The 15,274-nt window shown below is 40.3% G+C and overlaps 1 protein-coding gene across 7 annotated transcripts in view; it reads right to left on the bottom strand.

The window, feature by feature from the left end:
- STRN3 (striatin 3) overlaps positions 1-15,274 on the bottom strand; it is a 143,665-nt gene that overhangs the window by 34,122 nt on the left and 94,269 nt on the right. For all 7 annotated transcript variants that reach the window (XM_068128848.2, XM_068128847.2, XM_078784516.1 and 4 more), the window contains one exon: positions 15,119-15,255. In XM_068128848.2, the coding sequence (XP_067984949.1) occupies positions 15,119-15,255 (137 nt within the window). The remainder of the gene's footprint in view (positions 1-15,118; positions 15,256-15,274) is intronic.

The following is a 15,274-nucleotide window of genomic DNA, read 5'->3' on the forward strand; positions in this document are numbered from 1 at the left end:
ATTAACAGTCTTACAAATGCTTATAGCATCTTCCATATCCTCCTTTTAACGCATTTGGCCCAGTCAACAATAGACTTTTCACAAAGTGTTCCATATGACAGATGACGTCATGACATTCCGGTTGGCGGTGCTTCAAGTCCAACTGTCACTGCATTGATAGATCTGTCACTAAAGGTGGACTGAGGTTATGCTTTCACCTCTGCCTGTTTGGCTGTTTGTCTGTAAGCAAGGTGTGTGACACAGTCAAATGGATTAGATTTTCATGAAGATCTGGTAGCAGGTCAGGATACTATAATTTTAAAAGTGATTCTTCACTATTGAGAGATAGGGCCAAAAACGTTATCCAGCACAATATCTCAAAAAAAAAGTTGTGAACAGATTTAGACAAAACTTGGTTGACAGGTTGGGTATGTGACAAGGACAAATTGATTCGATTTTATTTAAGATCCGAATATGATAATTGTACACCGATCCTTCCTTTCCTATGCCATCTCCAGGAGCTGCATAACGTCATTGCCGGGCACCGGAGGGCGCTCGGCAATGACGCACGCTGAAAGGGAGTACTCAGTTTTCACTCTGGTTGTTTGTTTGTTTTCATTATTTCTTTCTTGTTTGTCCGGGCAATATCTCAGCCATCCTTTAAGCTAGGCAGCTGAAATTTCGGCACAATAATGAGCAAGTACTTTTTCAAAAACAGTATTTTTTGTTTTTTGATTAATTAATTAATTGATGAGTTATTTAATTATTAGCGATTAAGTACTGATACATTTCCTTTCTCTACTGTACTGGCCATTATCTCAGGCACCTTTTGAGTTAGGAAGCTGATATTTGGACATGCCAATGACCAAGTGATTTGGCGGTAAAATATATATTTGATTTATTGATTAATCAATTAATTGATGAGTTATTTAATTATTAGCGATTAATTAAGTACTTGTACATTTCCTTTCTCTTCTAGGCATTATCTCAGGCATCTTTTGTTAGGAAGCTGATATTTGGACATGTCAATGACCAAGTGATTTGGCTGCAAAGGATATTTTTGATTTATTGATTGATCAATTAATCAATGAATCGATTATTTAATTATTCGATTAATGACGAAAAAAATTATATATTTTTTAAGTTACAGATTCTGATGAAATGGTGGTGGTTTATGTGTTCTATTAGCGAATTGATTAATTATTTAATTTTTTAATGATTATTATTTATTTATTTTCATTATTAATTATTTATTTATTTTATTTCTCTTCTGGCCATTATCTCAGGCACCTTTTGAATTAGGAAGCTGATATTTGGACATGCCAATGACCAAGTGATTTGGCTGCAAAGGCTATTTTTGATTTATTGATTAATCAATTAATTATTTAATTATTTGAATAATGACCTCATATTTTTAGCCGCGTCGTAAGACGCTGGTCATAGAGTGCCCTCTGCTGTTGTTGTTGTTGTTCTTCTTCTTCTTGCAGAGAAGACAAAACCTCAAAGCTCCACCCATTCTGGGAACCATAATGCACGCCACGCAAACCGCGCTGTAGGACAAAACATGCAAACCTCAAAGCAATGCCGCGCTGTAGGATATTTAATTATTTGGCATGGGGGCGGTGTACTTTGAATGTATCTGTACTAGTTTGCCCGTCCCATTGTGGGAGAGGCTTCATATAAACAAATATCCACCATTTTATTAACTCGCATAGATTTGAGGCCTGTTTTGTAGGCCCGTGGTGTCTTCCTCTCTCACACAGTTTTATTTCAAATCAAATTCGATATATCATTTCATTTTTCACAGTCGCTAACATAGTTTTAGACTCGGTTGAAAAAAAACGGGAAGAAAATCCAATGAAAGTTGCCCTTTATAGAACGAAATGAATTCTCAAAGGCCTGTAACTTCAAGCCCATTGAGATATTTTTTTTTTAAATCGCGGCATGCTCAGTCATACACCGCCCGAAATAAGATGGGAAAATGCCGAGATATATATATTTTGTTTAAATCGCGGCATGCTCAGTCATACACCGCCCGAAATAACAGACGGGAAAATGCCGAGATATATTAAAAATTCGTCCATTTGATGACAATCGTCACGATGAAATATTTAATTTATACGTTGTCACAATAATGTGGAGAGAGGAGCATAGCTTCGTTCACGTGTTGCCACATACGGGAAATTGCCGAGATATATTTTGTTTAAATCGCGGCATGGTCAGTCATACACCGCCTGAAATAACAGATGGGAAAATGCCGAGATATATTAAAAATTCGTCCATTTGATGACAATCGTCACGATGAAATATTTAATTTATACGTCGTCACAATAATGTGGAGAGAGGAGCATAGCTTCGTTCACGTGTCGCCACACACGGGAAATTGCCGAGATATATATTTTTTTAAATCGCGGCATGGTCAGTCATACACCGCCTGAAATAACAGACGGGAAAATGCCGAGATATATTAAAAATTCGTCGCCACACACGGGAAATTGCCGAGATATATTTTCACTTTGCACAAAAATAACATCAAGTAATCGAATCAATAGGAATGTCCTGTGCCTATAACATCGACGTTATAGGCACAGCTGCATCTCGGCATTGTGTAACATCGACGTGGCTTTTGTTTTAATTAAAACTTTTTGTACTTGTTTAGTTACAGATTCAGATGAAATGGTGGTGGTTTATGTGTTCTTTGAGCCAATTGATTAATTATGAAAAAAATTATAATTATAATTTATTTCTTTTCATTATTAATAATTTATTTATTTTCTTTCTCATCTGGGCAATATCTCAGGCACCTTTTGAGCTCGGGAGTTGATATTTGGACATGAAAATGACCAAGTGATTTGGCTGCAAAGGCTATTTTTGATTTATTAATTAATCAATTAATCAATTATTTAATTATTCGATTAATGACAAAAAAAATTTTTTTTTTTAGTTGCAGATTCTGATGTGTTCTTTGACCGAATTGATTGATAATTTAATTTTTTTATGATTATTATTTATTTATTTTCATTATATTATTAATCATTTATTTATTTTCTTTCTCATCTGGGCAATATCTCAGGCACCTTTTGAGCTCGGAAGCTAATATTTGGACATGACAGTGACCAAGTAATGTGACTATAAAGGATATTTTTGATTTATTGATTTATCATTTAATCGATTAATTATTTATTGATCAATCAAATAATTATTTAATTTTTTATTAATGACTTTTATTTAATTAAATTTCTAAAAGATACGTCTTCGGATGAAACACTAGTGGTTTAGTTATGCTATTAGCCAATTGATTAAGAAAATATTTTATGATAATCTTTGATTGATTTAATTATGCAATTAATCGATCAATTATTGTACACCTCTCCCTCCCAATGCAATCTCGATGAGCTGCATTGCGGTATTGCCGGGCGCCGGAGTCGCTCCGGCAATGCCGCGCTGTAGGATATTTAATTATTTGGCATGGGGGCGGTGTACTTTGAATGTATCTGTACTAGTTTGTTTTCTTGTTTTCTTTCTTGTTTGAACGGGCGATATCTCAGCCATCCTTTGAACTAGGAAGCTGAAATTTCGGCACAATGGTGAGCCAGTACTTTGTCAAAAATGATATTTTTTGTTTTTTGATTAATCAATTAATTGATGAGTTATTTAATTATTAGCGATTAATTAAGCACTTATACATTTCCTTTATCTTCTGGCCATTATCTCAGGCACCATTTGAATTAGGAAGCTGATATTTGGACATGCCAATGACCAAGTGATTTGGCTGCAAAGGCTATTTTTGATTAATTGATTAATCAATGAATTGATTAATTATTTAATTATTTGAATAATGACTTTTTTTTTTTTAGTTACAGATTCAGATGAAATGGTGGTGGTTTATGTGTTCTATGAGCCAATTGATTAATTATTTAAAAAATTATAATTATTATTTATTTCTTTTCATTATTAATAATTCATTTATTTATTTTCTTTCTCATCTGGGCAATATCTCAGGCACCTTTTGAGCTCGGGAGCTGATATTTGGACATGACAATGACCAAGTGATTTGGCTGTAAAGGGTATTTTTGATTTATTGATTAATTAATTAATCGATTAATTATTTCATTATTCAATGAATGACTTAGTTATTTATTTATTTTTTAAGTTGCAGATTCGGATGAAATGGTGGTGGTTTATGTATTCTATTAGCCAATTGATTAAATATTTTATTTTTTTAATGATTATTATTTATTTATTTTCATTATTAATAATTTATTTATTTTCTTTCTCATCTGGGCAATATCTCAGGCACCTTTTGAACTTGGAAGCTAATATTTGGACACAACAGTGAAGTGATATGGCTATAAAGGATATTTTTGATTGATTGATTAATCATTTAATCGATTAATTATTTATTGATTAATCAATTCTTTTTTTAATTTTTTTATTAATGACTTATTTAATTAAATTTCTAATAGATACATCTTCAGATGAAGCACTAGTTAGTGTGGTATGAAGTGTAATCCCGTGCGATTTGCGTGCTAAAATTGATTTTTTTGCATTGTTGGATTAATTTGAGGTCAAAATATTGAAAAATAATGGGGTTCAAATTTTCCGACCCCCGGACCCCCTTTTATGGGGTGTTTTGTTTCCAGTGACCCCCGGGACTGACCATGCGACTTTCTCCCCTAACAACTGAGATATTTTATCGATCTCGGGGTCGTTAGAGAGGTTTTCGATGACGCTAAATCCATTTATGATACTTTCGAAGCGAACGGAAGTGGCGATCCCAGATTTCCGTTCACCAAAGATGCTAAGGTCAAGGTCATTTCAATTGTAGCAATAAACTTAGGCATGTAATACCTCTTTTTTATGGTTTTTAGGCACAGGAAGACGTTTGGTGCAGTTATTTTTGCGATCTAGATGCCCTGTCGTGAGATAAGGACAAATAAATATTGGTAAAATGCTCAAGGCTTTTTTTTTTTTTTTTTTCAGAAAGAAGGCTGACAGAGACTAGTACAAAACCATCTAGAGGTCATGTCTGAGAAGAACAGCGTGTGCATCACCTGCAATGAGGGAGCTACATCAAAGAAGAGACTGATAAACAATCCTGATATGATTGGCGAACTTATTTATTGTGCTAACGAGCGACTGTCTTTGGGTCAGGGTGATATTAAGCGACTTACAGATCGGTTAGCTAGCTTAGGTGAATCTGAACAGAAATCAGTATGGTATCATAGCGAATGTCGAAAACCCATCGTCAACACAAGCATGATTGAACGGCTAAGGGTTAAACGAGTCCGGTTTGATTCTCCTGCATGCCCTGCGCGTGGGCCTGGACGACCTTCCAGTGTGGCTGACTCTACCCGACCTAAAAGAACAAAAACCATCCCGAAGGAAAAGGTGTGTCTGTTCTCGTCATGTAGCTTTTGTTCTAATAACATATCAGAACCTCTCCATCGCGTTTACTCTGACAAGATGGGTGAAAACTTCCTCGAGATAAAGCTCAAGACTCAGGATGACCGCATTAGAACTTGCGTGTCCGAGTTAGAAGACGCTGGGGATGCCTCTGCTCTTGAAAAATACTATCATAGGAAATGTTTACGATACGCGCAGCGCACTTTAACACGAAAAGATCGTAGTAATACCCAGCTTATTGGCTCTCTATGTGATGAACAGTTGCTTCTCTCCGTCCAAAATACTCTTACTGCGGACGATCTTACTCTGAACATGGCTGAAGTGAATGGTGCATATTTGTCCATTTTGAAGAGGTATAATGTAGAGATCAATCAGACAACCAACTACCGCAAGCATTTGAAAAAGCTCATTACTGAACGGCTTCCGAATATCCAGTTCGTCCAATCACTACGCAAAAATGAGCCCGACAACCTCGTTCTTTCACTGGCGGTTAGGAAGGCCATGCAACTGAGGTCTGCACAGCTGGATAACGACGACACAGTTGGCAACTTGAAGAACATGGCAAACATTCTAAGGGAAGAGATAATGCAGCATCGAAGCTGGTCGTTCAGGGGAATGTTTGAAGACTTTGAGAATCCTCCACTTCTCCAGTTCTTCCTCACTCATCTCCTATTTGGCCGTCATGTTCTCAAAGTTTCTGAAATGCGCAATGCACAAGTGGACAAAACTGTTGATGTTGCTTGCCAGTTTCTCGTCCAGAACACTCGAACCGATCGCCAGGTAAAGCATCAGCCAAAACAAAACGAAATCTTTCAGCAAACTGCCCAGACGCCCCTCTCAATAGGCTTGCCGCTCACCATTCATTCCAGAGTTCGTGACAAAAACCTCGTCAATAACCTATCAGAAGTTTACATTGGGAGCGACTACCAGAGGCTCCTTGATCTCGAAAAGCGCATAAAGCAAGGCGTTCTTCAGCGAATGAAGGAGGCTGGTGGATTTTGTCTGCCTGATTTCATCAAGAAGGGATTGAACATCTGGTTCGCTGTTGATAACATCGACCTCTTAGAAGACACACCGACTGGACAGAACACATTCCATGGCACAGTGATCGTGATCAACCAGCGAGCAGAAGATGGCGAGCCCATCAACCAACCACTTGTCATCCCAGAGAAACTTCTCGCACCGGCACCACTCGCGTTCGAAGTCAAGTACCTGCAAGAGCCAATCATTAAACCTAAACTAATTCGATTTGAGGTCTACCATCTAGAAAAGCGGAGGAGTAAGATTTCCAAAGACTTCACTCACACCTGGGCGCTTGCCAACTACTACGGTACTGATGACAGAGGTGGTGAAAAGCTAAATGACCAACGTGTGGAGAATATAGAGCAGCAAGAGACTGAAGAACTGCAAGGTCAGACCGCAGGTCAAAACCCCAGATATTCCAACGATCCTATTCTTTCAGTGACAAAACGAATCCTTAAAGGTAAGGAGTTAGCAAAGGAATAAGTTATGCCAACATGGGGTGCTACTAAATCTCTTCTGTTATCACGCTCCTGTCAGAGTCTGAGCCCGACTAACACAGAAGTGATCGCTCCGCTATTCAAGACTTCTCCAACGGATTACTCGACCCTCTATACTGTTCTGATGTTGACTCAGGGCATATCTGCTTTTGTGGTTGGTCCTGAGAGAAGAACCCTCATAACGCTCGATCTTGATCTTTACAGCCGCGCCCTCAAGATTCAACAGTCAGTGAATAACACCAACTGGATTCTCCGAGCGGGCGTTCTGCATATTGCGTTTGCTGCCCTGCACGCTCTTGGCAAAACAATTGACGGAAGTGGCATTGACACGTGTGCGATTGAAAGCGGCACATACACTTCTGCAGGTCTTCGTGGGGTCTATGGAGACAAGGCATACAAGCGAGGAGTTGAGTACCACATCACGACTAGCCTGGCGATCATGATGATGAAGTTTGACGCCATTTTCTCTGATCATCCACCTGAACCACTTCGTGACCAATGCGTTGCTCTCAAGAAAGCTCTCCACGACCGAAGCCAAGACATGGTTGATATCTACAACGACATCCGGTCCTCGTACTCAGAAAATCCCCATGAGAAAGAAGATGACAACATCGGCGAGCTCGCTTAATTTCTCAACCAGTACCTCGAGCAAGTGGAAAGTCTTTTGCATCTCATAGGTGCCTGCCGTTCAGCTGACTGGGAAGGTTACTTGGCTGCCTTGGAGAACCTCATCAAGTATTTCTTCGCACGCGATCTCCTGAATTATGCTCGCCTAATGCCAGTCCATCTTGCACAAATGAATGCTCTGGAAGAGGATGATCCAGTTACGTGGGAGGCCCTGAAATCAGGAGACTTCGTTGTGGCAAAATCAGAAGTTCCCTTCACTCATCTTTTCACCGACCAGGCCCTGGAGCAAGAGATTCAAGGGTTGAAGCGTCACGGCGGGATGGTTGGATTGAGCCAAGACGAAGCTGCCCTAGACCGACTTCTTACTACCACACCTCACCTCGCTCGTATAGTGAAGCAGTATCTCAACAGTTTCCCTCAAGCCTCTAAATCTACTGAGCAAAGAGAACATTACCAGCTTTCGGGACAAGTTGCAGCGAGATCGAGAGAAAACGCTCTGAAGATCCGTCACTCCATCGAGTTGCATTGCGCGGGCAATCCGTTTACAGTAAAGCCTACCAATATTTTTTTGTCCTTATCTCGCGACAGGGCATCTAGATCGCAAAAATAACTGCACCAAACGTCTTCCTGTGCCTGAAAACCATTAAAAAAGAGGTATTACATGCCTAAGTTTATTGCTACAATTGAAATGACCCTGACCTTAGCATCTTTGGTGAACGGAAATCTGGGATCGCCACTTCCGTTCGCTTCGAAAGTATCATAAATGGATTTAGCGTCATCGAAAACCTCTCTAACGACCCCGAGATCAATAAAATCTCTCAGTTGTTAGGGGAGAAAGTCGCATGGTCAGTCCCGGGGGTCACTGGAAACAAAACACCCCTTAAAAGGGGGTCCAGGGGTCGGAAAATTTGAACCCCATTATTTTCGAATAAATTGACCTAAAATCAATCCAACAAAGCAAAAAAATCAATTTTAGCACGCAAATCGCACGGGAGCTGTTTTTCATGACACCTCATACCACACTAAGTGGTTTAGTTATGCTATTAGCCAATTGATTAAGAAAATATTTTATTGTAATCTTTTATTGATTTTAATTATGCAATTAATCAATCAATTATTGTACACCTCTCCCTCCCAATACAGTCTCCATGAACTGAACTGCAGTATTGCCGGGTGCCGGTGGCGCCCCGGCAATGCCGCGCTGGAGGTCATTTCATTATTTGGCATGGGGGCGGTGTACTTTGAATGTATCTGTACTTGTTTTTTTTTTTTTTCACGTGATTCTTCACCATTGAGAGATGAGACCAAAAACAATACGTAGCATGACATCACAAAAATGTTGTGGATGAGTTATGACAAAACTTAGTTGGTTTATGTGACAAGCTCAAGCCGATTATATTTTGGTGCTGGTCCGGATCCAGATCCAGCCTGTCAGTGGGATACAAAACGTAAACAGTTCAGCCTGGAGAGGTAAGTGCTCTACCGAGTGCCATTCTAGTTGTTGTTGCTGTCTAAATTTGTCACGGGATTGTTGTTATTGTTGTTATTCATGGTTTTCCTGTGCTATCAAATGCCATTTCATCTGCTAGTTCGTAATACACGGAGTTGACAATATATTTTGTTTACAGGTTGTACAGGTTGTAAGAGAAGCTCTGGAATTTCACCCAGAAATTGAAAATTGAAGATGACAACATGGACAGACGAGTGGCTAACATTTTTCGTTGAGCAGTATTTTACGAAGGGAAACTAATTTTGGCAAAAGGACCATTCAAGTGACATTTTGAAGTTTGTGTATCTCTACGAAGGATCCAAACTTCCATGAAACATGGAGGGTGAAACGCAAAATGCCAACAGGGATGCCACGACCACCTAAATGCTGGGAAATGTGGAAAGGGTGCGGAAGGCAATTGATGTAAATCCACGAAAGTCAGCCGGCAGTTTGTCGCACCAAATGAGCACAAATCTCCATCGAATGTCGAAGGGTGAACTATGTACTCATCCCTATAAAATCCAGCCCACCCAGTGTAGTGCATTTTCAACGAGTAGTGTATCCATAACAAACTCCTAATGTTGCAGTTTACTGCAAATATATTTGAAATATGCAAGTACGAGGGCATGCTGAAAAGTATCACCTCCAATTCCATTTCTCCAAAACAGGCAAAGATATTCAAATTAAAGAAAGTGCAGTCCGCATATTAGTTCTTCCCACCACTGGATGTTAGGTTTTGTGAATCTGACACTCGATGTCTCGGTGCTACGTTAGTAGCACTGGCAGAAGGCAACACAATGTTGTCACTGCAATTAAGGCGGCGGTTAAACTAGTGTGTAGTTGAGCTTCTAACAGCAGAGAACGTGCCTCCTATCAACATGCATATGGTTCTCCTTCAGCATGGCCATGCACGGCCTCACACGAGTGTACGATCAACTGAAGCAGTTGATCCCATTGGTTGTACTACCTCAGAGCACCCGCCATACATTGTATGGCATACAGCCCCAACTTGGCTCCGTCAGATTTCCATCGCTTCGCCAAACTTAAGGAACACCTCCTTGGAGAACTTGTTTCTTATGACGATGATGTCAGGGCCACTGTGAAACCCTGGTTAAGTTCCATTCCAGTAAACAGTAAGATTATTCGAGTTTAGTTCCATTCCCTGTTCCACTCCAGGAAACAGTAGAATAAGAAAACTGGATAGAGCCACTGAAAATATCACCAGCAGATTGCGAAAGGACTGCTGAAAACAAACAAAACAAGTTCAACTTGCTTCTTTTCACACTTTTTACTTTTTCACATTTCTCTTTATGCATTCTAATTCTTTCTTTTTCTTTTATTTTATCTATTTTATTCATTATATTTCTGTCTAAAGGCAGAAGTGAATTCTTGCAGAAAGTTTTCTATGAGGCTCATTTGGCTGCTCCGAGATGGGTTTTATGGTAGAGGAGTAGCAGCTGAAACCCAAATCCTATCCAGGTTCCTCCTGATGACTCAATCTTTGATCTTTACTTATTCGGGTTCCTCCTGGTGACTCAATCTTTGATCTTTACTTATTCGGGTTCCTCCTGATGACTCCATCTTTGATCTTTACTTACTCAGGTTCCTCCTGGTGACTCAATCTTTGATCTTTACTTATTCGGGTTCCTCCTGATGACTCCATCTTTGATCTTTACTTACTCAGGTTCCTCCTGATGACTCCATCTTTGATCTTTACTCATTTGGGTTCCTCCTGATGACTCCATTTTTGATATTCACTTATTCATGTTCCTTTTGATGACTGCAATGCAGTATTGGTCTTCCGTTTGAATACAAAGGATCCAATGGCAATGAGAAATTGGAGTAAACTAGTTCACGGAATGATAAAAAATTATTTGTAGGTGACTTCTCACATTGTCTGTGGAACCACCTGGTTGATCAAAGTCGACTGGAAAGATCCAGAGCCTTAACCCAACCTTTAAATCAAACTGCATCTGAACTCATCACAATGTGCATCTCCTTGCTGGGCCAAATCCACTAAAAACGGCAATGCATTAGTTGACTGCCGCAATGGCATCTTTACCGATGCTGAAATTGATAAATGACCAATGCGCCCTATCATTAATTGATAGCAGGAGAAAGCGTAGATATATTTAAGCAGAGAGTGAATCAACATTTACAGACTTGCCTAACTTTATGGTCTGTCAGCAAATCTTCATTGAAAGAAAATTGTAATGTTAAGAAAACTCAGTTATAACCAACGGGCACAATACTACAACAACAACAACAACAACAACAACAACAACAACAACAGGCATTTTAAGGCCATTTTCCCTGCTAGAGCGGGGGTTAGCTTTGCGGGCCCGATCTTCTCAATTTTGCCCTATTTTCTGCATCTCCCCTTGTTAACCCCTTGCCCGCATTTCTTCTTCCACGACCTTTAGCCAAGTCTTTCTCGATCTTCCTCATCCTCTACTTCCTTCTACATTCATTTCCATCACACTTCTCAACCAGTCACTTTCATCCTTCCTCAACACATGACCAAACCATCTCAACCTGTTTCTCTTCACAGCATCCATCACAGGCTCTATTCCCATCATCTTTCGCAATTCATCAGTTGTCTTCCTCTCTGTCAAATATATTCCGCACATCCACCGAACCATTCACATTTCCACACTTTCCAGTATCGTTGCTGCACTACGTTCATTACCCATGTCTCACTCCCATAAATCATATGGAGGGGTCAATATACGAAAAAAAACTCACCTAACCCCAAAAAAATTGATACAAAAGGTTTTTCAATGGATTCTGGTACCATTGGGCATGCTAAATAACATACTAAAAATCCAGTAACATCTGACTTCCGGAAAGGGGTCATTTTCAAGATGGCGTCCAAGATGGCTGCCGGGAGCTTAAAATGGCCATATCTCAATTATTATTCAACCTAGAAAGGTGGTTTTGGAGTCTAACCCTGGGTTTTAGGGCCCAAGGAATCCAATTGAATCAATAAAATTACCATCAGTTAATTATTTATTGACAAGTCCAAGATGGCATCCCAAGGTGACATCCTGATCCACTAAAATGGCTCTGTCGAATAGTAGTCAACCTAGAGAGATTTTTTCAGTGTGTATACCTAGGTTTAAGGCACCCAGGAAATCATCAAAATTACTTAAATAAGCACAAAGTAATCAGGTAATCCAATAAGCCAGGTTTACCAGCCCATTAGGCATTTGTTGTCTTATACAGTTAGTCGCTATTCATCGTCATCCTCCGACTCCTCTGGAAGAAACTTGTTATGTGGATTGTCACATTCTTCAAGTTGGCACGGTCCACAGTAGTACATGGTAGTCCAATATCGTCTACAAGAGCAGCGGAGTGTCTTGCAGGCAGTGGAGCAGTTACAATGAATGACCTTCAAGAGACTGTCTGGAGCAGCGTTCATTCTTGACATAAGTGGGACAAACTGATTATCCTGCAGGCTCCACCCCCATTCCATGGCATCCATACCCTCTTCTTTTCCCATCCACACCATGATCTGGTAGTGCGCTCTATGACAGTGAAGTTTGGTAGCAGATTCAGTTGGGGGCAGACGTTCGGGTGCTACAAAAGACGAAGCAGAGACAACCTTCTTGCTGAAGGTGTTATATCGCATTGTTGCAAGGGAATCTTTGCACTTGCCACCAAAGAGGATAGCCATTACTCGGCATCCAAGGTCATCGATCACCTCTGTGGTCTGGTTTGGGATGGTGAATGTGTTGGCACAAGACCGAAGGACAGGGTCTCCTTTTACAAGCTTCTGGAAAGCAGTCTTTTTAGCCAACACCAAAAATCCGAGAAGTCGTGTCACAACCAGTCATGGCATGGATGAATATCAACTGAGAACACATATCATGTCCGAGGATTTTTTTTAGACGGTTGATGTCATACACTTTAAAACTGCCATCAGCTTTGGCCTTGTCTGATCTGAAATAAAGGCTCTTACTGTCTCCCTGCGTGAATAGCGACTAACTGTATAAGACAACAAATGCCTAATGGGCTGGTAAACCTGGCTTACTGGATTACCTGATTACTTTGTGCTTATTTAAGTAATTTTGATGATTTCCTGGGTGCCTTAAACCTAGGTATACACACTGAAAATATCTCTCTCGGTTGACTACTATTCGACAGAGCCATTTTAGTGGATCAGGATGTCACCTTGGGATGCCATCTTGGACTTGTCAATAAATAATTAACTGATGGTAATTTTATTGATTCAATTGGATTCCTTGGGCCCTAAAACCTAGGGTTAGACACCAAAACCACCTTTCTAGGTTGAATAATAATTGAGATATGGCCATTTTAAGCTCCCGGCGGCCATCTTGGACGCCATCTTGAAAACGACCCCTTTCCGGAGGTCAGATGTTACTAGATGTTTAGTATGTTATTTAGCATGCCCATTGGTACCCGAATCCATTGAAAAACCTTTTGTATCAATTTTTTGGGGTTCAACCATATATTGACCCCTCTAATAACACTTCTCACATATGCAGCATACACCTTTCCATTCAGCCTCAACGACACTCCCCTCCTCGTCAGCACGCCACTCAGTTCCCGAAACTTCTTCCATGCACATCTCACTCCAGTAACCGTTGCCGAGTCTGATCCACCTTCTCCATTCAGCATGTCTCCTAGGTAGCAAAATGTTTTCACACCTTCCAGCCTTACTCCATCTCCAAGATCCAACTCAACATTTCCCCCATCTGCAGCTCCCTCTGTGCACACCTTACACTTGAATGTAGCTGCCACACTGGTTAATGACCCTCTCAGACCACTACATTTTTGATGAACCCACTCAGTGCACATTGTACATTGAATGGAGTTCACTCCGACACCCTTCCTGCACACAGCACACGGCCACTTCCCAGTTCTTTCCACCTCACCACATGCTTTCCCACTTGCCATCACCTTTGTCTTTCCGATATTCACCTTCAGACCCTTTGCCTCCATACATTCCTTTCACTTGTTCATCTTCTCCTTCAGTCCATCCATACTTTTTGCAATCAACACCAAATCATCTGCATACAACAACTCCCACGGTAAACCCTCCTTTACATTCTGAGCCAGCACCTCCATCACAGCTACAAATAGTCATGGACTTAGTACCGACCGCTGATGCACTCCCACCTTCACCTCAAACTCACCACTGTTCCCGTCCTTTGTCCTTCCAGCTGTGCACGCTCTCTCGTACATTGCCATCACTACTCTGATCAACCATTCCTCCACTCCTAACTTCCTCAATGCCCATGTCACTACTTCGCGTGGAACCCGATCAAATGCTTTCTCCAGATCAACAAACCCAAGAAACAACTTCTTCCTCTACTCCATGTACTTCTCCTGCAACTGCCTTAAAATAAAAAGCACTAAAATAAAGAAAACTCAGTTACAAAGGTTTCAAAAGACTTTTGCAACAACAATACTCGCTGGGTAGTTGAAAAATCAGTCATACCAGTGACTTGATTGGACATACAAATATAGATGCACATACAAAGCAACGGAAGGCGAAACCTCAAGTGTGGAGGTCATTTCCAAAAGATGGAAAATGAAACGATGGCAGCACATAAATAATTATTGCACCATTATATTATTAAACAATAAAGACATCAAAATGAGTTGTACTCAGGCTTCTACTTATAGCAGATAAGGATTACATCATGGACTTGAGGGGTAGAAAGGTCTGCATTTGTTGCGAAAAATATCCAAGGGTCATACATTACTGAAAGGAAAGTCGGAGAAAATTTCCTAAATGAACTCTGTGTGCTATGTCAACATATGTCATACACTTCAACTTGGAAGCTAGTGAATGTAGCAGCATCATGTGGCAATTATCACAAGCATGGTAATTATTTCCTTCATTTGCACCCTTCATTACCCTTCCCCATTATTGCAACAATTGCAAAGTCATCACAACACTGTTCATAATTTAAAATTTTAACCTGATTTGGAAAAATATTGTGGGTTTATATTGAGTTGACACGGAAGCAATTTGATTTTGGGGTCCCATGCACGAAAATGGTAAAATGAAATGAAGAATGCACATACAAAGTAGAGCATAACCACAAAGAAAACATTAGAAACATACGTCATAGCTTGGCGAATCAGCATCGTTGGTTACAGTGAGATCAGCCAGCTCACCAAGGCCCAAGCCAGGATCCAAGGATTTACCCGTGCCAGGCATGAATAGCTTCCCAGCATCACTTGAGAATGACATGCCATCAGCTTGTACGAAGTGAGGTTG

Source organism: Myxine glutinosa, chromosome 9 (genome assembly GCF_964187855.1).
Source record: "Myxine glutinosa chromosome 9, kmMyxGlut1.1, whole genome shotgun sequence".
NCBI lineage: Eukaryota > Metazoa > Chordata > Myxini > Myxiniformes > Myxinidae > Myxine > Myxine glutinosa.